The sequence below is a fragment of the Trachurus japonicus genome, chromosome 4 (assembly GCF_045865225.1).
Source record: "Trachurus japonicus isolate A0001 chromosome 4, Traja_1.0".
NCBI lineage: Eukaryota > Metazoa > Chordata > Actinopteri > Carangiformes > Carangidae > Trachurus > Trachurus japonicus.
In genome coordinates, this window is record NC_140910.1 from 13,751,411 (window position 1) to 13,774,410 (window position 23,000).

At 39.8% G+C, this 23,000-nt stretch overlaps 2 protein-coding genes across 5 annotated transcripts in view; one reads left to right on the plus strand and one right to left on the minus strand.

The window, feature by feature from the left end:
- Positions 1-280: 280 nt before the first annotated feature.
- On the plus strand, positions 281-7,114 carry LOC146988598 (LIM/homeobox protein Lhx8). Of its 3 annotated transcripts, none has more exons than XM_085774120.1 (8): positions 281-483; positions 1,770-1,895; positions 2,091-2,212; positions 2,904-3,124; positions 3,534-3,637; positions 4,213-4,308; positions 5,326-5,515; positions 6,545-7,114. In XM_085774120.1, the coding sequence occupies exons 1-8, from the start codon at positions 403-405 to the stop codon at positions 6,619-6,621; spliced, it is 1,017 nt and encodes a 338-aa protein (XP_085630246.1). In that variant the 5' UTR covers positions 281-402; the 3' UTR covers positions 6,622-7,114. The 3 variants fall into 3 exon arrangements, with proteins under 3 accessions (XP_085630246.1, XP_085630247.1, XP_085630248.1); XM_085774121.1 differs by having other exon boundaries at positions 348-483; positions 2,907-3,124; XM_085774122.1 differs by lacking the exon at positions 281-483 and adding an exon at positions 1,073-1,229 and having other exon boundaries at positions 6,545-6,792.
- A 143-nt stretch (positions 7,115-7,257) lies between these two features.
- The window catches only part of slc44a5b (solute carrier family 44 member 5b), a 33,063-nt gene continuing 17,320 nt past the window's right edge, over positions 7,258-23,000 (minus strand). Inside the window, exons 3-22 of one of the 2 annotated variants that reach the window (XM_085774117.1) lie at positions 21,977-22,050; positions 19,968-20,052; positions 19,576-19,660; positions 19,324-19,437; positions 18,693-18,753; positions 18,458-18,581; positions 16,482-16,565; positions 15,957-16,069; positions 15,672-15,803; positions 15,356-15,455; positions 15,172-15,264; positions 14,764-14,851; positions 13,875-14,137; positions 13,531-13,625; positions 13,350-13,453; positions 13,157-13,230; positions 12,812-12,882; positions 12,200-12,288; positions 11,538-11,622; positions 7,258-9,751 (exon numbers count right to left, since the gene is read on the minus strand). In XM_085774117.1, coding sequence (XP_085630243.1) covers positions 9,636-9,751; positions 11,538-11,622; positions 12,200-12,288; positions 12,812-12,882; positions 13,157-13,230; positions 13,350-13,453; positions 13,531-13,625; positions 13,875-14,137; positions 14,764-14,851; positions 15,172-15,264; positions 15,356-15,455; positions 15,672-15,803; positions 15,957-16,069; positions 16,482-16,565; positions 18,458-18,581; positions 18,693-18,753; positions 19,324-19,437; positions 19,576-19,660; positions 19,968-20,052; positions 21,977-22,050 — 2,050 coding nt within the window. In that variant the 3' untranslated portion in view covers positions 7,258-9,635. Of the gene's footprint in view, positions 9,752-9,895; positions 11,221-11,537; positions 11,623-12,199; positions 12,289-12,811; positions 12,883-13,156; positions 13,231-13,349; positions 13,454-13,530; positions 13,626-13,874; positions 14,138-14,763; positions 14,852-15,171; positions 15,265-15,355; positions 15,456-15,671; positions 15,804-15,956; positions 16,070-16,481; positions 16,566-18,457; positions 18,582-18,692; positions 18,754-19,323; positions 19,438-19,575; positions 19,661-19,967; positions 20,053-21,976; positions 22,051-23,000 lie in introns of those variants that run through there. The other variant, XM_085774118.1, reaches the window with a different exon arrangement.

The window sequence follows — 23,000 nt, forward strand, 5'->3', positions numbered from 1 at the left end:
TGCAACATGCATCAGTGCCATTGCAGGAGGTGTGTGTTGACACATTTCACATCAAAGGTGCATTTATAATAACAAGAGTATGACAGTGAGTGACAGACTTTTCCTCTTTCTCCCCTCATAGCTCACATAAAACCACACAAGAAGCTCACGCGGGAGGCGCGGCCAACAGAGGACATGCAGGAAAAAAATGAATTATGATCCGCCCGCTACAGACACAACACACACACACACACACACACACACACACACACACACACACACACACACACACACACACACACACACACACACACACACACACACATGGACTGACTGACGCACAGAGGAATCCTGGAGGAGACTTTTTTTTACTTTGAAACTGGAGAAAGCGCTTTCTTCTCCTCCTGCAGCCTGGACGCAGACATGCGCTGGAAAAGTGAAGTCAAAGTAGAGTGCTGCGTTGTTAACGACAACCAGAACGAGTCTGTGTTGTCCAACCATGAGGTGAGTGGGGGGGTTGACATGGGGCGTTATAGGTTTTGTTTCTTTGGTGTGAGTCAGAAGCATGGGGACCGGATCGCAGATTAAATATTAGGATGAAATTGCTTCAGCCAATTAAATCAGAGTGTCATTAGAGCCGGCCTTCCACAGTATTTTCACAATTTGAAGAAATGCCGAAGGAAATTACCCCTCCCTGTATTCTGCAATTAAAACTCAAGTAGTTAATGAGACCTCTTCACCTTTTGGTTACTCCGGGTAGACGTTTGTGGCGAACTTCAGTCTTTTAATTGCTGTTATTAAATAAATCAGTGCCCTTTTCCTCGAGACATCGCGCTGGCTTTTTGATTGACACCTGAAAGTGGCGTGTTTGGCAGTCGCAACTGCAACAGCGCGCGCGCAAGCACGCAGAGAGCGCAGCGGCTGCATCACAAATGGGCAGATCTCAAGAACATAATGCGCATAGGATAAGTATTAAGTTGGAGTGTTGTCTGTTTTTGTAAGTAATGACTATCCTCCCTCTTTTTTTTCTTTCTTAAATGTCATTGTGGTAATCGGTCGGCGTTGTCATGGTGAACAGTGAAAGGCAATGATATTTATGGGGGAAGGAGCGGGGGCCATTTAAGGCAGCTGCGGCAAAAGTCTGACAGAGCGACGTGGTCCTCCCGCCGCAACTTCTCGTCATGTGTGAGGATTGCAAAGGAGAGGAAGAGCTGCTAGGCAAATGCACTGAGGACAGGAGAGACACCATGGTAGGAATGAAATATTGTAGCTCAAACTTTTATTATTATTATTATCATTATATAAAGTAACAAGAGGCCATTTAGGTTTTTTATTGGATAATAGAACATTTGTGAATTTCAGCATTTAATTTAATCATAATCACATATTTTATTTTAAATCAGCTTCTAAAAGACTTTGAGTCAGGAGGTTGCTCTTTAAGTTATCTTTTCTCTTTGGTTGGCTTATAATAAAACTTTTTGGGCAATGTGCAATAAAAAAAACTTTTACATCTTCTTTTTAGAATTATTATTATGAAATAATAATGGCTGCTAACTCTATGAATTGACATTGTGTCACTTTATCTATAGAAAAAACACGAAAACAAGTGAGTTTGAGCTGGAGAAGTACGCAAACCTATTTTTATTTATTTTTTGTTTTGTTAGCGCTCCATCCTTGGCAGTGACAAGTGGATCGGGTTCAGACTTATTATCCAGTGCCGTGCTGTTCGCCTTTACCTGCAGGCGTTCCGTGTGTGTGTAATTTACTAACCGCAGGTCCGATCCCCTCAGGGCGCGTCGGTGGAAGTTTTGGATGAAGAGGCGTCGTCGCTGCAGGCGATGGCATCTGCACCTCTGCTGGGCAGAACCGTGTGCGCGAGCTGCAGTGAGGAAATTGTGGATAAATATTTATTAAAGGTAAACAAAGTTTTTTTTTTTTTTTTTTTAATTCTCGCGAGGATTGACTTTCATTTCACGTTGGATGGTGTTTTTATGTTCTCGCATGCGTTTTGGATTTCTGTGGTTTGAAGCCTCGAGGTTGGTATTTAAGCGCAGGTAGATGTTCAACAGACCTGCAAACTCGCTGACTTATATCCTTTATCTTTGCTTTAGGTTAACGACTTGTGCTGGCATGTGCGCTGTCTGTCATGCAGCGTGTGCCAGACCTCCCTTGGCAGCCACACGAGCTGTTACATCAAAGACAAAGAAGTTTTCTGCAAACTGGATTATTTTCGGTACGTGCGTCGATCTCCGCTAGTGCTGATCTAACGAAAATCAAAGCAACTCAAACGAAATTGTTGCAGAAATTAAACCTATAACCACCACATGAACCGCTTAATAATGACATGTTCTGTCGTAAAATTGATAATAATGATGATAATAATGATGATGATAATAATAACAACAGACCAATAATAATAACAACAGTGGCTGCTTTTGTAAAGTTGAACTTTTTCATTAGTTATTTTCAGTTATGGCCAATTAATCAATCAGATTGAGCTACAGCAGTTTTGCGTAAAACAACTACAAAAAAAAAAGCATTTAGTCGCCTTGTCATTATTCCATCATCATATAAGAAGGAAGATCGATTGATTGATTGACATTTATGGAAGCTTTTGGTGATATAGGATCACTGGATTGGAGACCTGAGAGTGAAAGTATCTGCAGGCTGTCAGGGAGTTAGTAAATTGACCCCGTCACCCCCCCCACAAACTATTTTATTTTAGGCTATTTTATTTTAATTTAATTTTCTGGTCTAAAGAAATCAAAATTAAAGACAGTGTGTTATTTTTCCAAAATGGTATCGCCCTTTCACGTGTAGAAAAGACGTCCCTCTCAAGCGTTAAAGCATGCCAATGCCCTCAGGCATCAATCAACCATCATGTGGGTGTCTGATGTGCTGCTCACCATGACCTTCACCTGCAGAAGATACGGCACCTGGTGCGCGTGCTGCGGCAGAAACATCCACTCCACAGACTGGGTGCGCCGGGCCAAGGGCAACGTCTACCACCTGGCCTGCTTCGCCTGCTTCTCCTGCAAGAGGCAGCTGTCCACCGGGGAGGAGTTCGCCCTGGTGGAGGAGAAGGTGCTCTGCAGAGTCCACTACGACTGCATGCTCGATAACCTCAAGCGGGCCGTGGAGAAAGGTGAGCCGGCCCGGACACTTACACAGTGTCTGAATATAACAGATAAAAGATTTTGTTACATTTATATGTAAAAAAAAAAAAAAAAAAAAAGAAGAAAGAAAGTGGCTTGATTGAAATTGTTGCGAACATATACAAACTGTGCAAATAAATGTAAAGTTTCTCCTTTTTTAAATTGATAATAAATTGTTAGGGCTGTGGAAATTAGATCTGATCTTATATGAAGCATATCCTGAGAAGCATGCATGGGAAATTAAAGAATAAGAAAAAAAAGAGTTATATTCCCTTCTTTTTATTGGCTTGGTTTTATTCTGTTTTTTTTGTTTTTGTTTGGTCTTTTAAGTCTGCAATTCTGCAAACCTGTTCTGCTTCTGTGTGCTATTATAACCAATAATATTGCTCTTTGTTACAGGAAACAGTGTGAACATGGAGGGGGCTGTGCCCACCGAGCAGGAGATTAACCAGCCAAAACCCTCCAAGAGAGCTCGGACCAGCTTCACTGCCGACCAGCTGCAGGTTAACAACCATCTCCACACGATACTCAGAGACTGTCAAAAAAAAAAAAAAAAAAAAGCACAGATATTAAATCACTGTGATTTCTATTGTGAACTGTTGAGGGAGAAAACAAACAATATTTAATTCTAACTTAAACTAAATCAGCAGTAAAACAAGGTGTGAGTTTTCTCATATTTAAACAAAAGAGTGGTATATCTGAATCTGGCTTAACACACATTACAATTTAATTCATGACCTAAAAATGCAATTTAAAAGATAAACCTGCCTGAAAACACTGGCCTTCACTTTTAAAATGTTTTTAACTTACAAATGTACAGACACAACTGACAGAACAGCAATATGCACTCAAGGGACATTGACATTTGGAGTCATTTGAAACCAACATTTAGAAACATCTACAACCTAAATTAGCCTTTATTTTTTGATTTATCACAAAAGAACTCCTTCTGAAATTAGTGTATTCCCATTTCACAATCAAAAACATGTTTGCAGATGAATAAATTGGACTTCTCAGAGGACAACAGAGTCAGCCTGCAGATGCTGACCTGATATTCTTTTACATTGGCTTTTTGCAGGTGATGCAGGCCCAGTTCGCTCAGGACAACAACCCAGATGCCCAGACTCTGCAGAAACTGGCAGAGCAGACGGGCCTCAGTCGAAGAGTCATACAGGTCAGTGAGGGGGGACGGAGGGTGGGATATACAGTACAGTGCATGATGCTGCTGTTGAGTCCTAAACCACTATGTGTATTATGTACCTGCTATGTTTAAAATTTGCATGTGGCTAACCAACTCTTGTCTTCTTCTGAATCATCCATAATATACATAGAACATTATGATAGTGAGTTGTGATTATTGATGTTATCGTGTTAAAAAGGCCAACGTAAGGCCAGTTTAACTTATCTGGTATTCTATTTATAAGCAGATCATAATATGTTTTTCATTGTATGTAAATTATAAAGTATGCAGTGACTACAGCTGATGTGTAAATGTAATGGAAAAAGTACAGTATTTTCCTCTGTAGAAATAAAATGTAAAGTATCCCTAAGTACTATACACCAGAGATCCAGGACACAGAGAGACAGTCACATGATTTTATATAAATATTCATAAGATAAAAAACGAACAAAAAACATGCATTTTCTATCAAAGAGAGATGATGTGTTTATGTAAGCGTAAAAATGTGATACAGGTGTGCTGAAAGCCACAAAGGGTTGTGAGTAGACTAATTGTTATGGTTCACACAGTCACACAGCTTTACAGTTGTGGTCATGAGGCTTTAACCACAGTTTTCTGCAACAACAGTGTTGTAACAGTGGTACAGTACATCCATAGGTTGGAAATTACACTTGGGCACACAAATACACAGCAGGGCAGATGTGTCACCCTTGCTACTGGGAAAGATTTTGTTAAGTTGCTAAGCCACTGCATGGGAACACTGCATCATACGCACATGTTCATAGCTAAAGACTGGTTTTACTCACCAGAGGAAAAACGACTCCTCAGCTGTAACACAATGACAAATTGATAAAGAGAGAGTTTGTTTTGGCAGAGAGATAGAGGCCTGTACAATTTACAACCTGCAATATTAATTATTATTAACTACTACCTTCTGACAGTGTGTGTTTCTTTCATGCCATGTTGCGTTAAAAAGCTGCCCTACAAACGCTCTTTGTCCCGTCAACTCAGGTCTGGTTCCAGAACTGCAGAGCTCGCCACAAGAAGCACGTGAGCCCAAACCACACCTCCAGCACCCCGATGACCTCACTGCAGCCCAGTCGCATGTCCCAGCCCACCCCGACCCCCGAGGAGCTGCAGTACACAGCCTACGGAGGCCCGGAGGGGTCAATGCTCTCTGCACTACACTCCTTCATAGACAGTGAGAACCAGACTTTTTATGAATTATTATCTGAACGATTCTGATTGATTTCTCCTTACTTGTCAAACTGTGATGATCTTGTGTGACAAGACTGTTTTAAAGACTTTGCCGTTACCACAAAAAGAAGAAAATAAGTTATTATTTATTGTTTCTTTTTTAAATGAAAATTGTACAAAACCCACATGCCGTATAGAATATACCGGGAGAAATTAACAAAAAAGCACGGGTCATATTGATTTTTTCACGGAGGATACCTTAAATTTTACACGTTTAATTATTATCTCAAGGGCAATTTGGTAAGGCAAGAAGAAAAATACAACAACAAAAAATGACTTGACACTAATGGTTGTTCGACAACCTAGGGTGGGCCTTCTGAATCTATTTAAGATTAGAGCTGTTTATTTACGATGAAGTCGATTCATACATCAGCAGCTGCACAGGTTTATCTATAGGTAACATTTTCTGAAGCCACAACAACAAACAGACACTAGGAGAGGTTATCATTGCCTCCTTTGTATGTGTTAGCAACTGAACCAAGGAAAATATCTGATTAGTTTATACGCTGATGATTTGATGTTATATTTAACACCACATCTTTGAAAATGATTGATGAAAAAAACAAAAACAAAAACAAAAAACTTTTTGGTAGAAGTCTGACCAGTCACCAGGAGGAAATATGAGAGGAAATGTAAAAGCTTTTACGAGCTAGTCATAACAACTACTGCGTGCCCTCCACTGGAAAATGGTCATTTATTTTTGTAAACACAATGGGCCATGCTGATAGAGATTGATTTTCATATTGCTGAAAGAAAACTATATTACTATTTTTCAGATAATTTACCTAAAACAAACGAAGCTTAAAGATGGCTGGAAAACGTTACTGTTGTTGTCTCAGTTAACCATTTTTGTTGAATACGCTACATTCAATTAACTGATAGAAAATAGATGTTGAATTGCTGAAATAAAAATGTCACTTCTTAGTTAACGCGTGAATCATTGTAATGACTGGTGCTCTGTGTGTGCCCGCAGTACACCCCCCTCCATCCATGTTTCAACCGCTGCTGCCAGCCCACGCCATGACCTCCCTGCCTGTGTCTCACGCCTGAGCAGCTAACACACACACACACACACACACACACCTCAGACTTCACCAGCGATCGTTCGTTATTAGCTGCCGCATTATTCAGGTCTCCTTGGTAAATATAATTCAATTTTCAGTGAACCCTGAAACCCTTTCTTTTCTTGAACCTCCAGTAGTTCATCACACGTTTATATTCTTTGAGAAAACCTTCATCGACTGCTGAACATTATCATGGATGAGTATAATTTACAGTCCTAAATGTACTGTATAATGTGGCAATGGAAAAAATGTCAGTGTACCTCATAGGATTGTGACATATGACATTATAGATTTCTATTTGTTTGTGTTGTTGGTGACACAGTTTGACCGTGCTACTCTAAGTGAAAGCCACCACACCCCGAACGTCAACTCCTTCTGAAGATGAACTTGAAATTGTTTGTATAGCAGTGTTTGAATATTGCAATTTAATTTATTTATTGTATGTGAAGTCTGTTTTGAAAATAAATGTCTAATTTCACAAACCTGGGAAATGTGTGAATGACTGAAAACATAACATGACACAGCGAGGACTCAGAAACAGCTGACTTGATGCAGTGTTTGTATCTTAACATGCAAATATACAATTTTGGAGAGAAAAAAGTAGTGCTATAACAAAGGTCTGTGCAGTAGAAAAACAATTTATTCATAAAAAGTAACAAGTAACAAATCACATCTATATTATGACAAATATAGACAGACGATATATTATGTTAAAAAAAATACATGCATCTTTTACTGTATAAATAGATATATGACAGAGGCATTCATACTGATGGCTGTCTGCACAAATGAGACAGAATAAATAAAGAACGGTGAGAGGAGCTCATGTTTCTGTCGATCAACAGCTCAGAGGACTGCATGTTCACTATGACTTTTACAGTAAGAAAACTGGCGCCCATTCTAACAGAGAGAGAGGTTTAACTTGTGTGTACTTGTTGACTGTGGTTGACCAAAAGAATCTAATTTCCAGACATGGGAGGGAGGGGGAAGCATATAAAAACACAGTTTTTACTTCACTTATCAGATCTTAGGTATTTACCCTCATGGGAATGAAACTAAACCTGAGCTGCATGCACACAAAGATACAAAATCTGGGAGAATAAGTACATTTTTCACCATATATATAAAAAAAGAATAACATGCTGTATGTTGAATATGCCACAGTGAGCACTACATGCATCGTTTGTCTCCTTTCAGATGCACAAGGAGAGTTGTTTTGCTTTTATTGAATGGTTAATGTCGTACGTGCCCTGGCGTGTTCAGCTGAAACGGGGGCAGAAGGTGTGTAAGTCTAGCAGTGCTGTCACTCTGAGGCACCATGAGGGCAGCTTCTCAGGTCTGACAAACACCACACAAAGACTCACAAACACGGGCCGCCTCTGAAAGATCTAAAGGTCAGTATCACACAGAGCGATGCATAACGACTGCAGAATACAAGGACGCAGTGTGTAAATCTGCTGAGAGCTGTGTCACCGTGAGAACAGCCACACACGCTGCGCAAAGAAATACACTGAGAGAAGATGAAACAAAAAATAAACAAGATCAGCTTCAGCTGCATCAAATAATAGAATATTACATGAAACACCCAAATGCATTTAACTGCATTTGAACTAATACTGGACTTCACATCAACTGTGTCAAACAAATGCAGAAGCTCATTTGCTGATCCTTCATCTGAGCTTGTAAAATAAAAAAACAAAACAAAACAAATTATCAATGAAATATATTCCGTTTGACTAAGACGCTAATAACTATAATGCTATGTAGGACCAGTCCCATTTTGGCTCAATAAGGTCACCCATAAAATTTGTTTGCAGGTTGTTGCTGTCATCTGACACATACGAGTAAGTAAAGTGATAAATAGCAGACTCATATTTATCCAGATTTTGGACAAATAGTGGTCAAAACATTCAGACCATAAAGAAAAGAAGCTACTGAGGACGGTTTGTGATCATTTTGAAAACTTACTAGTGCTGGAGAAGTGTAAGGGACACTGATTCCAGCTGACCAGTAAATGAAATCAGATTTAACAGCCACCTCTCAAACATACATGAGGTAACTCTCTGAAACTATCAAGACACATTTATGGGGAGTATCACTTTAAGAGCAGCCAATCACCACATTATACACATCGTGACAGTTATAATTATTGGTTTCATGCTCTGAGTCAGCAGGTAAAAAAGCAAATAAACTGCTCATGTGTAACAGGTATAGGTTCTGTGTTTTTTTTGCTGTTGGACACACTTCCAAGAACAAACCCTGTTTTCAGTTTATGTGATGTTGTGATGAAAAAAAAAACCCTCTGAAAAATATCTTCAAATGTAAAATATATAGCTGCAACATGTAATTATACACTCAATGTAGTAATTCTAAGAAAAAAGGCACTTAAGAATGAAGCAGCATGAACTGCTATGCCATTATGTCCTTGACACTTACTTAAATATGAAAACAGTGGACATTAAGCGCTAAATATTTCTCTCAATGTGAGACAGTCTGTGGCCAGAAACTCAGAAACTGTGTTAATAATACACAGATGAGCTGACATTAAAACAATCCCTTGGAAAAAATGTTCAAGTGCATGCAGCATGAATAAAAACACACACAATGTCACTTGCAGTGATCAGCACCACCAAGTGGTGAAAACTGTCACCTACAAGAGTTTACCACAGTCTCAATAAAGAAATCAATTATTCCAAAAGGAACATGTTGTGTAGTATGACTGTAGCCATGTGTAAAAGTTATGCTCTAAACAACATTTCATTTAAACATTAAAAAAATATATATATTTACAGAAACCTCTAAGACTTTGTATTATCCAATGCAATACAAATACTCTTTTAGACTCATGGAATTAGCTTTGAGTGTGAATGAATCAGTTCATTAGATCTGCTTACTTAGAGTTTGTCCATTATAGTGTACTGGTGCAACTTTTGTACACTTAACTTTCATTTGGTTAAATGTTGATTGCCATGTGGTCTGGTAAATGTCTTCCTTCTCCTCTCACTTTTTCCCTTGTCTCTTAACAGGGACGTTCTTCTTGTTGAGGATCCTCCGCAAGTTTTTGTTCATGTGAAAGGGCCGCTCAGGAGTGCCGTCGCTCACCTCCAGGTCCCACACTAGGAGGCAGCAGCAGCAGTAATGAGTTAAAAAAATCACAGTTGGGGAAAATCACATTAGCACATCATAGTTAGACCCTGATATTTCGGATCATCTTCAACTGTTAAATTAACACCGAAGGTACTTTGAAAATGCACTGGACAATACTTCAACCATTTATGTTTATTCAAAAAAAGATTCACATTTTTATTGGATTTCATTGATAAAAAAAACTCTCCTATACAAAAAGAACACAGAATAACCTCCAGACAGATGTGTGTAGTATACTTAGTATTAAAACAGCACTACATCTGAACCATCCAATAAAAAATTTACCAAAAATGGCTTTGACATCCTTTTATAAACTGTATCGCAAAAGTTCCTGGTGTTAGGTCTAAAACCACAGAATAAGAGGAACATTTTCTTTTCTTTTTTTTCCACAACTAGGCACATAAACTAGTGGCTGCATTCAGAAGTTTCCTGAAAACGGTCAGGTTCTGTTCAAATTTTAAGCAAAAACCATAAAATGTTTTTTGAAGTCTTGACCTCCCACAAAGTCTCTGTCTGGTTTACAGTACATCTATGAGCATAATGGAAACTTTGAAATGATTGTGACCTTTTTTTTTTTTAAATGATGTAAAAGAAGAGTAACCTGTTTTGCCAAGTGCAGTATAAACACCATTTTTGGACTTTGTGTGTCTGTGTTAGTATAAATACAGTGGATCAAAGCAATCTTTAAAACCAATGGTAAACATCAACAGCCTGCAAAATAATCATGCTAGGCAGAAGAAATAAATCACATGGTTCTTTTCCCACATGTGAAAGTGCATACAAAACATGATTTTACACTAGAAGACCAAAGTGCGACAAGAGGGTGCCCCAGAAAACCACCATGTTTTTTTTGTTTGTTTTTTTTGAATGGTGATACCTTATGCCATAGTCCATCAGTGGCATCTGTACATTTTTAAGGTCCTCATGTTTGTTTGGGTAAAATGCTTTTATCATTTTTATCTCAGTCTGTGCATCCGTCCTGCGAGTTGACAAGTATCCTCTCAGTAAGGCAGAGGTCAGCAGAAAATACAGAAAAGAAAAAAGAACAAAAAGCATGACAGAAAAAATGCAAGTATCTGAGTTGGCTCAAGAGAGGAAGTGTACAGAGGTCTTTTTCTAATCCCCCGTGCCTTTTCTGTGAGGAACCGAAAGAAAAGCATGTCCTTTCATGTCCACATCATCCCAGCCCAAGCTGGGATGCAACCAGTTTTGATGTTTAGCCCTACAGTACTCGCTCTCAAATGTCCAGACTCCCACACATAGAGTAGATATGGAGAAGTAAGTGAGAGAGTCAGAGGTTTAGTATAATGGCTGCACATCGCTCAGGAGGCAGCGCTTGATTTGGCACCCTCCTCTGCTTTGCGCAGGATCTTGTGCAGGCCAGGAGACATGTAGTAGGGCCTGGAGGGAGAACCATCATTCCTCTCTAGGTCTTCACCTGAGACCAGGCCCCAGCACAGGAAAGAGGAAGCAGGAATAGAAGGTGGCACAGAGCAGAACAGCCAGGAAGAAGAAAAGAAAAGCAAAAGCTTAGTAGAGAGAAATCCACACAGACATGCAGGAATGAAAGAGTGCAGACAGTGAACGAGTAGAAATCAGTAACAGTTATGATTAACCCAGCTTCGAAGAGTGAAAGAGTTACATTCGGCTGCTGGCAGGTTACTGTATGTGACATTCAACTTTTAACCATGCTTAGTAAGTAGTGAGTATTCTCACTTCTTGCATAATGAAGTGCTGAAAACCCAGCATACTTACAAAAGCACAGGAACAGCGTGTCCACACACATGGCATAGACGTTAAAGAAGCCATGTGCAACAAAGTACGACCCTATTATCACCGTCTGTAAGAATCAACAGGTTACAGTCAGTACACAGTGTATTGTCAGCATCATGATGAGATCATAGAGTCATGATACACAAAACTAATTAGCTTCTGCAACACCATAAAAACTGGAGTAATTATAGCGGTGTTCCACAACTTAGCAAAATCACAAATAAAGATGAAACTTTGGTATACGCTTGACAAATGTTAAGACATAAAATAAGCTCAGGAGAAAACAGCAGTCACTAAAGACATTTCAATAACATTTTCAGTATCTTCACTGCTTCTCTCTCTCTCTTTAATTTCACATCCAACTGCATTTTAATCTTTCTCTCTAGGTAATAAAAATGCAATCAGCATAGCTATCTATTTAAAAGGCAGCGAGATAAAATAGGGGGAAATCAATGGAATCTTTTCAACTGCTGGAAAAAAGACTTTGAATACAACTAAGCTCGATAAAATCCTGTGTGTGCACAGTGATCAAGGCCGAGTCTGAATACAAATATATCTCAAATTTGCTAAAGGAACCTGACTCAGTCTCAGTTGTATATCCTGGCACAAATACGTAATACTTAAACCACATCTTAATTCCTCACCAGAAGGGGCACCCAGTAGTAGTTTAGGGATGGAACCTCTTCTTGAATAATTGGTATTTTATGTGTGAAGAGGAAAAATGCAAGGACACCTAAAAAAAAAAGTCAGAATTACAAATGAATATATACAAGAACTACACAATTTTATATACAGCCCATACAGCCTGGTGCAACTTTCCTATGACATATTGTTGGTTTATGTTGTGATATACAGCAACACCAACTGAATACGTCAATATATGTCAGGATTTTTGGACTAATGAGCTGGGTAGTTTTACACAGGTGTTTCCAGAGAGCCTATAATTTGTTGAAAGGGAGGAAATGAGGGGTTTGCGAACATAATTATAACTACATTCAGATCCATAAATCACACATTAGTGAAACATAAAGACAAGTAGCAAGTGGCTGTAAGTGCTTAGGTAGGGCAATAGATAAACTATTGAGAGAGGCTCTTTAAGGTGACTTCAAGTCGTGAATGTGAATTACACATGCAATCTATTAATAAGATGAGATGATAATTAATTATTATTCTCATCCTGTTTCCTCTGCAGTTTTTCTGCCTCTTCCACTTCTTATATCACTTCATACACAACATCCAAGCTACTTGAAACTCACCAACACTCCCTGTAATTAGCAGTTTTCCCAAGAAGAGCAGAAAGTCTGTCACTTTATCCAGGACAGCCACCCTATGGAGTGACAGAAGAATGGAGGACAGACACAGACCGCAGAGACATGGAGAAGACACCATCATATATTGAGCCACTGACTAAAGGGAAGTCTGTGCATACAAGTTGCATTAGAACCTAATATCTTGTTTAACTAACTCGAGTAAAATTACAACATTTGAATTGCCTTGTCAAAATGTAAACAATAAAGTGTACAGTATGTCTCAGTATTATATGGTCTGTATTGTGGCTCTTGATATGTGGTGCTGACACAGGAAAATAACAAAGGTCTTACCGGATAACATTCCTCATCAAGAGGAAGAAAGCTTCCTTGGAAGAGCTGCAGAAGTTCTTCCCATATATTGCTATCTGTTGGGGAAAAAAGGCAGAGGGGCGTAATTAAACACAGGTATGAGCCAAACCAATAAAAACAAATACTTGCAATATATCAGTCCAAACTATTGCCAAAGAGATGCTGCATTGCTCACCATAATGTATGCATTTCTGTTTATAAATTTGAGGAAGTTTTCCAGGCACCAGAAGCAGCATTTGAGGCAGCAGAGCAGGTATCGAGCACAGGCATTTTGGGAACCTGGAGAAATACAAATCATTAACATCACCCTTGAAATAATGAATGAATTGTGGGAATATCGATGTCTCGCAGCTTACCTTTCAGTTTGTGATCCAGATACTCGAGAACAATTCGGACCATCTGCACCACGGCAATGATCAGAGAACCGAAGGCGAGGGAACCTGTGTGATAACTGTGACACGAGACGGAGTGGAATAATATAGACACAAACTACAGAAAACCCTGTAAACGTCTTAATAGATTAATCTGATGCTAATGTTGGGAAAACCCCTTCTAAATAAGAACCAAAATAACTTTTGCCTGTTCCTATCTTCTCACTCAGGGGTATAATAAATATTTATAACACAAATATGGCCAAAATTGACAGTAAATCTAACACATTGTAAAATAATGTAACACCCCTGTCCATGCTGCTCCCTACCATATAGCTCTGCTAAATGAGGAGTAAACAGGGCAGGCAGGGATGTCATTTGGCTTCTTCAGGGCCCAGTAGTAGGAAGCGAAGGCCCCAGCCAGGGTGCATTGTCCCAAGGCAATGGTAAAGTTGATCAGCCAGAGGGCCACAAACAGGTTACACAGATGGAGGACTAGGATGTAGCGGTGGTACACACTCTCCCCACCATAGAAGGCGAACAGGCATTGTGATCCAGGGCACACTTTGGTGATGTTGGTTTGACTGAAGGTCTGAAAGAAAGTGACAGATTAAATGTGGATGGATGGACAGTAGTGTAATATCAGCTTCAAAATATTTCTACTACATTTAATTTATGACAAGTAGTGTTTTGCTATGATTTGAAAAACACTCGTTTTACTGCTCTCGGTTTTCCTCTTCAGCATGCATGAAACATTTCTCAATGTATGCCTCTGAGGTAATCCTGCATTTATTTAACACTGTGTGACCGCATAGCGTATCAATCCTTTTAAAAGCTCACATTACTATGCCAAAGCCAGGGAGGCCATGCAGGCATTTAATTAACATACTGTCGAATGGGCTTTCATAGCTGTCAGCCACTAATATAAACTCTATTTACATTTGAGAATGTTAATTGTATTGGTGCTAATGGTTCTCACCAGATTTTACGTTGGCAATAAAGAGGCTATTACACTTGCTTTCAGTGATTACAGTGGAATGTGAAAAAAAAAACCTTTAACAGAGCAAGAAGTGACAGAGAAATTACTCAGATGTAAACACAGAGAATCAGTGACACTGGTATTTTCCTGAAAACAAAACAGAGCAAAGTGTATCGATGACAGACAAAGTGCTGCATTTCTTCAGTCAACCTCAGTGTGTAAGAGTGTGTGAGGCTAACCTTTGGACTGCAAGTGAGGTTCTCGTACATGCATTTATCATCAGCAGGTGTGACCTTATAGACTGCATGACCAGACGATGCTAAGAAGCTGAGGGTAGAATAGTCAAGGGTAACACAAAGGGAAATTTCACAATAATTGCTACTTATGGAAGCACAGAAGAACACGAATGTCTGAGTCATCCTCACAGTTTGCAACCCACTGAGTTGTATAACATTAGACATGATAACACCACCTTTTGTTCTTTAAAAAAAAACAATACCCCAAACACAATCCATTTTCTACAACTTCATCTGCTACAGTTGTAGCACTTACTTCATGATGCATTTACTTAACCCTACACTAAAACTGTCACTTGCTTAATGGAAGTAGCATAGAACAGTTCATTAGTGTCCCAGCTGAAAGGATACATTGCTGTAAAGGCCCAATAAGCGATGCAAATGGCCAGAAGAAAAAAGGTGATGATAGGGAAGAAGAGTGTGGACATGATGTAGCCAATAGCCCTAGAAAGAATATAGAGTAAATATCATATACATAAAAAAGAGTTAAACACATTTATTTTCCAACGAGTCAGCTAATTTTATACATTCTTACTTGCTTCCCTCTTTCAGCAATGCGACAGCGATGCGCAGCCTTGTCCTCAGAAATATCAGTATAATCACAATTATGGCCTCAATCACCGACAGTGAGATCACTATAAAAAAAAGCAAATGTTAAATCTTGTTCAGTGAACTAACAGCATCTTAACATTTAATGTCAGCACCTTTACCCAAGTTTGTAAAAAAAATAATTTAAATCCCTGATGCGAGGCAGTGCAAGCCCCACTTAACGTACACCTGTTGTGTAACATGAAGCTCACATAATAAAATAGACAAGTGTGAAGTAGGTACAGTGAAGAATGACCACATACTGAAGATGAGCCACGTCTCGCTGATCTTAAGGTAAATGCTGAAGTCCGTATGAAAGCCGATATCAGAGATGGTGACGTTAGAACCTGGCTTCCCGCTCAGAAGACTGTACTCCCAGTAGCAGTGCCAGATACCTGAGACACACACACAGAGAAAAGAGAAATCTAAATTTGCAACTATTTCCCATGACAACAGGGTTGCTCACAGCAAAATAGGTGGGCAAGTGCTATGTACTGTATGTAATGGCCACTGGCAAATGTGGGTAAGTCTATATGATGCATACTCACCGTAGCCAATAGCAGCGATGGCACCAAAGACAATGAGCCACAGGAGCACACCAGCAGTGTAGCGCAGCAGCAGGATAAATAGCAGACTGACTACCATGGTTATCACTAGACTACTGCAACAACACAAACAGATACAAACACATAAACACCAGGAAGTGACCAGCATTTTCTCATAAACTGTGAGAAATTAATATACATTTCAGATATAGTGTCCCATGAATAGGCGAGCTCCCATGAATTCAGGTAGACTTTCATAACCTATTTAGTACGATGTTCTGTAAATACAGTAGCAGTTTATCTGGTGTTATTTCAATTGCCTGCTGTTGTAACTTCCACCAGTTTGGGGCCAAGCAGGTAGGACAGCAGGGAGTATTTGCATATAAAAGTTACAGGGTGAACATTTTCATTAGTTTAATCATCGCTTTCACTGATGGGTCAGGGAATTTTCTCCACCTGCTGAGGAGCACATAATCCATAAAGAGCAGGGAAAACATGAAAATCAGCAGAAGCCACAGTCATTCTTACGTGAGGATCCACATCCAGGAATTTGCATAATCCTCATAGATCTTCATGCCAACCTCTTTGGCATTTAGCAGACTGGCGAGACCTCTGTGACAGAGTAACAAGGTGAGATGGGAAAAGGTGGGAGAGGGAAGAAGGGGATGATGGAAAAGGAATTTAATAAGATGACAGAGAGGAACTGTGACAGGTTTGTGTTATTAACTCTCAAAGTTTACAAGGGTTGCTCAAAAACATTTTGACATTTGATTTATCTTTAAAGCTCTCACTGCGAAACAAAGATGAATACAGTTTCAAAATGCTTTTGATAATCTCAGCTCTGTGAGCCACTTACTGGGTTATGAGGGTCTGGAAAAAAATAGTTTCATATCCAAGACACAAAACAGCATTTTAGTGTTGCTGAAGCGTTATTGAGCAGTAACTCCTTTAGTAAGGTGGAGAATGCTATTGCAGAGTGTTACTAAACACGATACAGATGAGCATCTAGTGATGGATATGAGCATCAAGAACCTAATAGAATCTATTTCTGTTTACAGGAAACGGTGCAGTTTTAAGCCTTGAGTCTCAACTTTACCTTTCCTTGGTGGTGGGCAAAGGCGAAATTAGACAAGACAAACAACTCTGCATTAAACAAAATCAAATCAAATTTTATCAATGAATTAAAAGACATCTTGTGACAGAAATTAGAAAAAAATAGACCTTTACATCACAAACTACGGACTTGTGTGGAATAAACTGAATGTTAATGTGACCATTAGTTGGCACAGGATAGCTTAAGTTCAGCTCCTTTTTTCAGATAAAAAGCTTAATTTGCCTTGACAGCAACAGAGGGGAATCTACAACACAGGTAACAAAGTCAGAACATTGTTACAGCAAGGTTTGACTGCAGAGACACTGCCCTATGACTCAGATAAATCTGTATAGTAACAGACAGAGGAGGCATAGAGGACAGGCTGACATTTCTGTGGGACAAACACAGCGGTAAAAAAAAAAGTTCTGACAACAACCTTATGATGAGGAGCTCCAATTCAGCTGCCTAAAGGTCAATGAAACCCTGTCCATGTCCAGGAGTTTGGCTCATATCCAGCACTGTTATGCAAACTTGCATTCATATCAAGTTTACAGTAGCTGATGTAGTGACCACCAGGGGGCACTACATTACTTTATCTGTCAAAGGCTGTGCAGAGGAATTCAGCAAGTATACTGGCTGTTGTTACCAGGTAGATAAAAAGCCGTTTTATTAATCTGCCCTAATTCTTCTCCACCGTTGCAGGTGGAGAGATGCGGGAGCAGATTGTTCATGAAAAACAGCAGAGGTGGGAGGGTTAGTCTCTACGAAGCTCGTGGTTACAGCAAATGGAACATTAAAAAGCTGAAATAAATCATTTTTGAGACCTTTCCACTCCTTGTTGCACGGCGGTTACTCGGCTACAAGAAGAAAAGCATTAAAGCACATTACATTTCCGGGTCATTCAGAGCAAACAAAAGCTGATCACAGCGAACACAACACAGAATGGTGTATATTTAAATTATCAGCTCACTGGGTTTACTACATGATTTCTCTGCTTATCCAACCTTTGCTCAGTGCATTAACATGTCGACAGCGCTGATTTTCAAAGCAGTTGTTATGGGCTTGTAGGTGTTTTTGAAGTTCTAACTCCTGTAGGTAAGCTGTGTTGTCATGCAATACACATGCAAATGACTTTGAATGTGGTTGGACACATTCCTGGGCATGAATGACATGCCCACTTGTCCTACCCTGTAAAATCTGTCCAGAACTCTTTGGGTGCAGAGTTGGCAGCCCTATTGACAGTATAAAAGTTTAAAACACTTTATTTTTGTACATTATCATGCATGTTATTTTACCATAGCAGGAAAGCCAATTCTCAGTGTCATGCACTGTGTGTGACTTTCCTACTTGTACAACTTAACTGGTTCAACATCAAGGGTGGAGGTTCACGTCGGAGGGAAGCAGCACTTACTTGGCAGCAGCTTTGAGGTCACTGACACTCCTCTCCTTGTTATCACCATCCTTGAAGATGGTCTGATTGGCTACGGTTAAAAGTCCATTTCTTGTTATGAAATCAGGGAAGCACCGCTGGAGGACTGAAAGAAGAAGAAGAAGAAGAAAAAAAAGTTTGTTCCTTTTAGTGGCTTGTCAAATAAATAATGAGCTACTGTGTGTCATTGTGTTGACTGGGCTTCAGAGTTTCTTACAAGGTCTGCTTGGCACAATCATAGATGGGCATTCTTCATCTCGAATGATTTCTGTGACTGACTGAAAGGGAAATAAAGAAGATGACTCAACCAATTGTATTATTACCAACTGTTGACCTAACACTATAGTTTTCATTCTCGAGCATGTTTTACAAAAATGGTTGTGATTCATGTTTTGAGAAGAATAAAATCTTACTTCATCAAAATGTATCATTATTATCACTATATTCTTGAGCAAGATGAGTAAGTAATATGAGACAGAGTTGGACAGAATCCTGTCTGATACAACACTGTTGTACTTGTGAAGATCTGGGAATTGATGATTCAGTTTAAACTGTATGACTGAGTTGTTAGGTGCTCCCACACACCAGCTCACTTTCTGATCGTTACACACTGTCATACCAACGTCACTCACCATCACTAAACTGCTGCCAGCCAACACAACAGGCCTGTGATGTGCATCAGCGGATGCAAACTCACATCCGCCTGTCTCTCAGTGGACATTCGAATTAGCTTGTCATTATAAAGGTGCAGATAAAGCTAAAACAATCTGTGATGGATTACTTTGTGTTTATGGGTTTTATCAAGTGTTTCCACAACAGAAGATAAAGGTCTAAATTCAGCTTCTCACCTTACTGGTACCATCGATGCCCGGTTTGCAGAATTGCTTGTAATAGTCCCAGCTTTTGGTATTCCACGCATCCAGGAGAGTGGCAAATCTGTCAGGGCACTTGGAGACACAGAGCTGAGGGGGAGAGGGGGGGAGTAACACATGCTCTTAATGAGAAAGCCCATCAATCTTGCATAATCAAGCCTGGAGATACAGTTGGAGGAAAAACATTAGAAACTGCACTGCCAGAAGGGGCTTCATTCAGTCTCTTACCTGGGTTGTAGGGCACTGAAGGTTAATTAAAACTGCAGGATTGGCACATTTCAACATGTTGAAGTAGAATAATATGGCTTTGTTTCTGTGGAGACAAATGAGGATGAGGACAAGGAGAGGAGTCAGAGATTAGACAGATTCAGAACGGTGAGAAATCAGTCCACTGTGCAGTGTTTTATCAGCAGGCATTTCAGCACATGCACGCACACATACACACAGACTGTACTTTGCAGTGAGTTTGCCATAATTAAACACAAATCATCTCTATGTATTGTGGTCAAAGCTTTTTCAAAGTGTAAAGATAACAATGGGAACCTAAGAGACAAATAGAAGAACACAATTACTTATAATCACTGTGCAATTACTCAGGAAGCAGATATTTTTCCACTTACGCATTGGGGTTGTTCTTCTGGCCACAGAAGTGACCGTAGCTGTCGGTTGGATAGACAACCTTCCTGGGGTCGCCATGGATCCAGGCTGAAAACATACAGTATAGTCAGTTTTTTTTGGTTTGTTTCAACTGCATGAAGCAACATGTGAAGCCACACAAGTCATGTACCTTCTCTGGTCCTGCTCAGGCCCGGTACTGACATGTGTCTGCTCTAATCACAAGTAGATGGCTCTTGGAACATATGTGGCAATTGCACCCAAGACAATTCCAGGACACATCTAGATCACTCAGACTGCATTCAGAGGGGGGTAGGGGCCGCACGTGACCGCAATCTTTTAGCAGTGTGAACGCAAATATGTCAGCTTACTTAACCAGCCTTAGTAGCCCCTGCACAGTTTCATATAAAAATATTTTACTCTGTCAAATGGTTAAAACTTTAGGTCACCAGAGCTTTCTGCAGTGCAATGATTTACTCAGCCCATCCTTATCATCATCTCTTTCTTTCTCTCTCTCCCAGTGGTTATCTGACCATCTGAGATGCATGTTAATGCCATGCCCGAACAGGATCTCTGTAGCCCTAAATGACACATGCTATCAGTCTGGGAGTGTGCAAACCAGTTACTGAGAAAATAATCGGCCACCCAAGGACACACATTGCATGACTACCTAGGTTTAGCTGGGTCAAAGAGGGTCCTGGTTAAATCAATACAATTCCTGAATTCTGTGAGCGCATCAGGCCAAAGTCATGTGTGTCTCTCTGAGCACTAACCAAGGACAAAAAAATAAGCAACACAATTAACAAGACAACAAGGGAAATTTATTTGGCGGACTGCATGAATGCATATTAATTGAGAAGAAACATCTACGCACAAAAAAACAAACAAACCAAAATCAATCCAGTTTAATTTGTTCTCTTCTGTTTCTCTAGATAGGAATAGCAGTAACCCTGAAGTTCAATTTACTAAGCAATTCTAGTGTTTCGTTTGTTTGCCCAACCTGAACAACACAGTATTAAGGTTGTTCACCTTGCCAGTCAATGAAGGAATGTGCTCAATGTGAGACAGCACAACAAAGGCACCGTAGCAGTATTTGACACAACGAGGTTGATGAAACTGAAAAATGATGCAGAAAGAACAGCAAATTCTTCATCTGAATGTAGATGTGCCAGTGTCTATTTGAAGTCACATCCATTGTCATGACTTCTGCTCTTTTTAAATGATTGGAAAAACATGTAACTCCTTCCCTTGCCCAGATTGAGATGTGACTCCAATGACAACAAGCTGGCAAGGGACAGCACTTTGATAACAGTAGTGGGATATCATTTCTCGCTTGTTTGTGATGTATGCCATGCATGTGCGTAAAAGGGAGAGAAGAGATGTGCGGCCAGGCATGCTGGATATGAATCAAAATGTGTTTTTATATGAGATACGTTAAAAAAAGGGAGAGAGAAAGATGAGAAGAAAGAGAAGGAAAGAGGGAGAAAAGGGAAACGGACCAGAAAGGAAGTAAAGGAGAGCTGATAGGGTGATACAACTAGAGTGAGTCCTAGCAGCTGCATGCTGTAGTGAGACTCCTACTTATTAAAATAATAGCCCATTCTCTGGGGGAGCCGCATTTCTCAACTCCCCCACACTTATAACAATCAGCCATTTTGTTGAATAAACTGGAATGAAATTATGTGTGAAGTCAGACCAACCAACTCACAAAAAAACATACTTTCTGTGAAGAGGAACAGGTCCATTTGGGTTTTGGTAAATAAACATTACATTAAATGATTGTCAGATAAACACTAACACGTAGAGTGCATTCTTTCAATTCTGCTAGAGATCCTGAATTGTGCAACCAGGCAAAACAGGATGAATGAGCAATTCTCACTTTCAGACTACACCATGACCAGAACATATCACCCTTGTTGTTTATGTCCATGTTTGTGTGTGTGTGTGTGTGTGTGTGTGTGTGTGTTTGTGGTTATGAAACTTAGTGTGATCAGCAGGAATGTGTCAAACTCACCCACGGTTCCCAGAGCGATGTAGCCGAGGATGACAATGACGAAGATAACACAACAAACCACATCAGTGCAGCTCCTGAAAAAGAAAAAAAATGAGAGAACAGATGCAAGATGAACATTACAAGAGAAAAACAAGGTGATTTAATAATGTTGGCTGTGGGGTTTTTCTCTTTGTCCAAAACTGAAAATTTAGCAAACTCATTTATCAATATAATGTGCAAGGAGAACTGGTAATTCCCCTCAATTGAATTAGTAAAACTATTGTGTGTGTTTTATATGTTTCACAATTTCATTGTGGATAATCATGACACAGCTGCTCTATGGCAAGTAAGTCTGAGATCTATATTTGGTGCTGGGCTTGCAACCAAGCGTGACAAGGTGTCATATGTATACTGTTTTTTTGTGTGTGTTTTTTTAAGAGAAACTGTAGTGGAGCTCTTCTGACTTTCTAATGAGACTCTGAATCCCTCCAGGATTCTGTCCCACAGGCACATAGACAGCTTTTTGAACATTGCCTCTCCACAGCAGTCTTAGTCGGCTGGTTTAAAGCAGCCTCTCTCTCTCTCTCTCTGAGTCTTTCTCTTCACTGTCTCTCTCATAACAAGCTTTCTTCCCCTCCTTTCCACCCTGAGAGAAGCTGTCAGTCCAGCCCCTTCTTAGCCCTCTTTCAAAACTATTCAGGCTATAAGCAGTGAACCCAGCCTTGAATAAAGCCAAGTTCAATCCCCTGTGCAAAATGGACATGTGTAGAAGGGAAATGCGTACCCTCCTCTCAACTCTATGTGCTACACAAATTAAATTGACACCCTCATTTCCTTCAGCTTTCAACCCTTCTCCTCTTTCATCCAAAGAAGCAAAGCCAAGGTCAAGCAGAGCTGTATCAGTGTTTTCTTTGTGTAGTTCTTTGAAGAGTGGATTGTCCTTGTTTTGTATGCAGCATTGTTCCGTTGTTTTATCCAGACATCACATATGCATTTTGCTTTCAAGCCTCTAAATATCATTTTGTGATTAAGCAGCAGGCAGTCA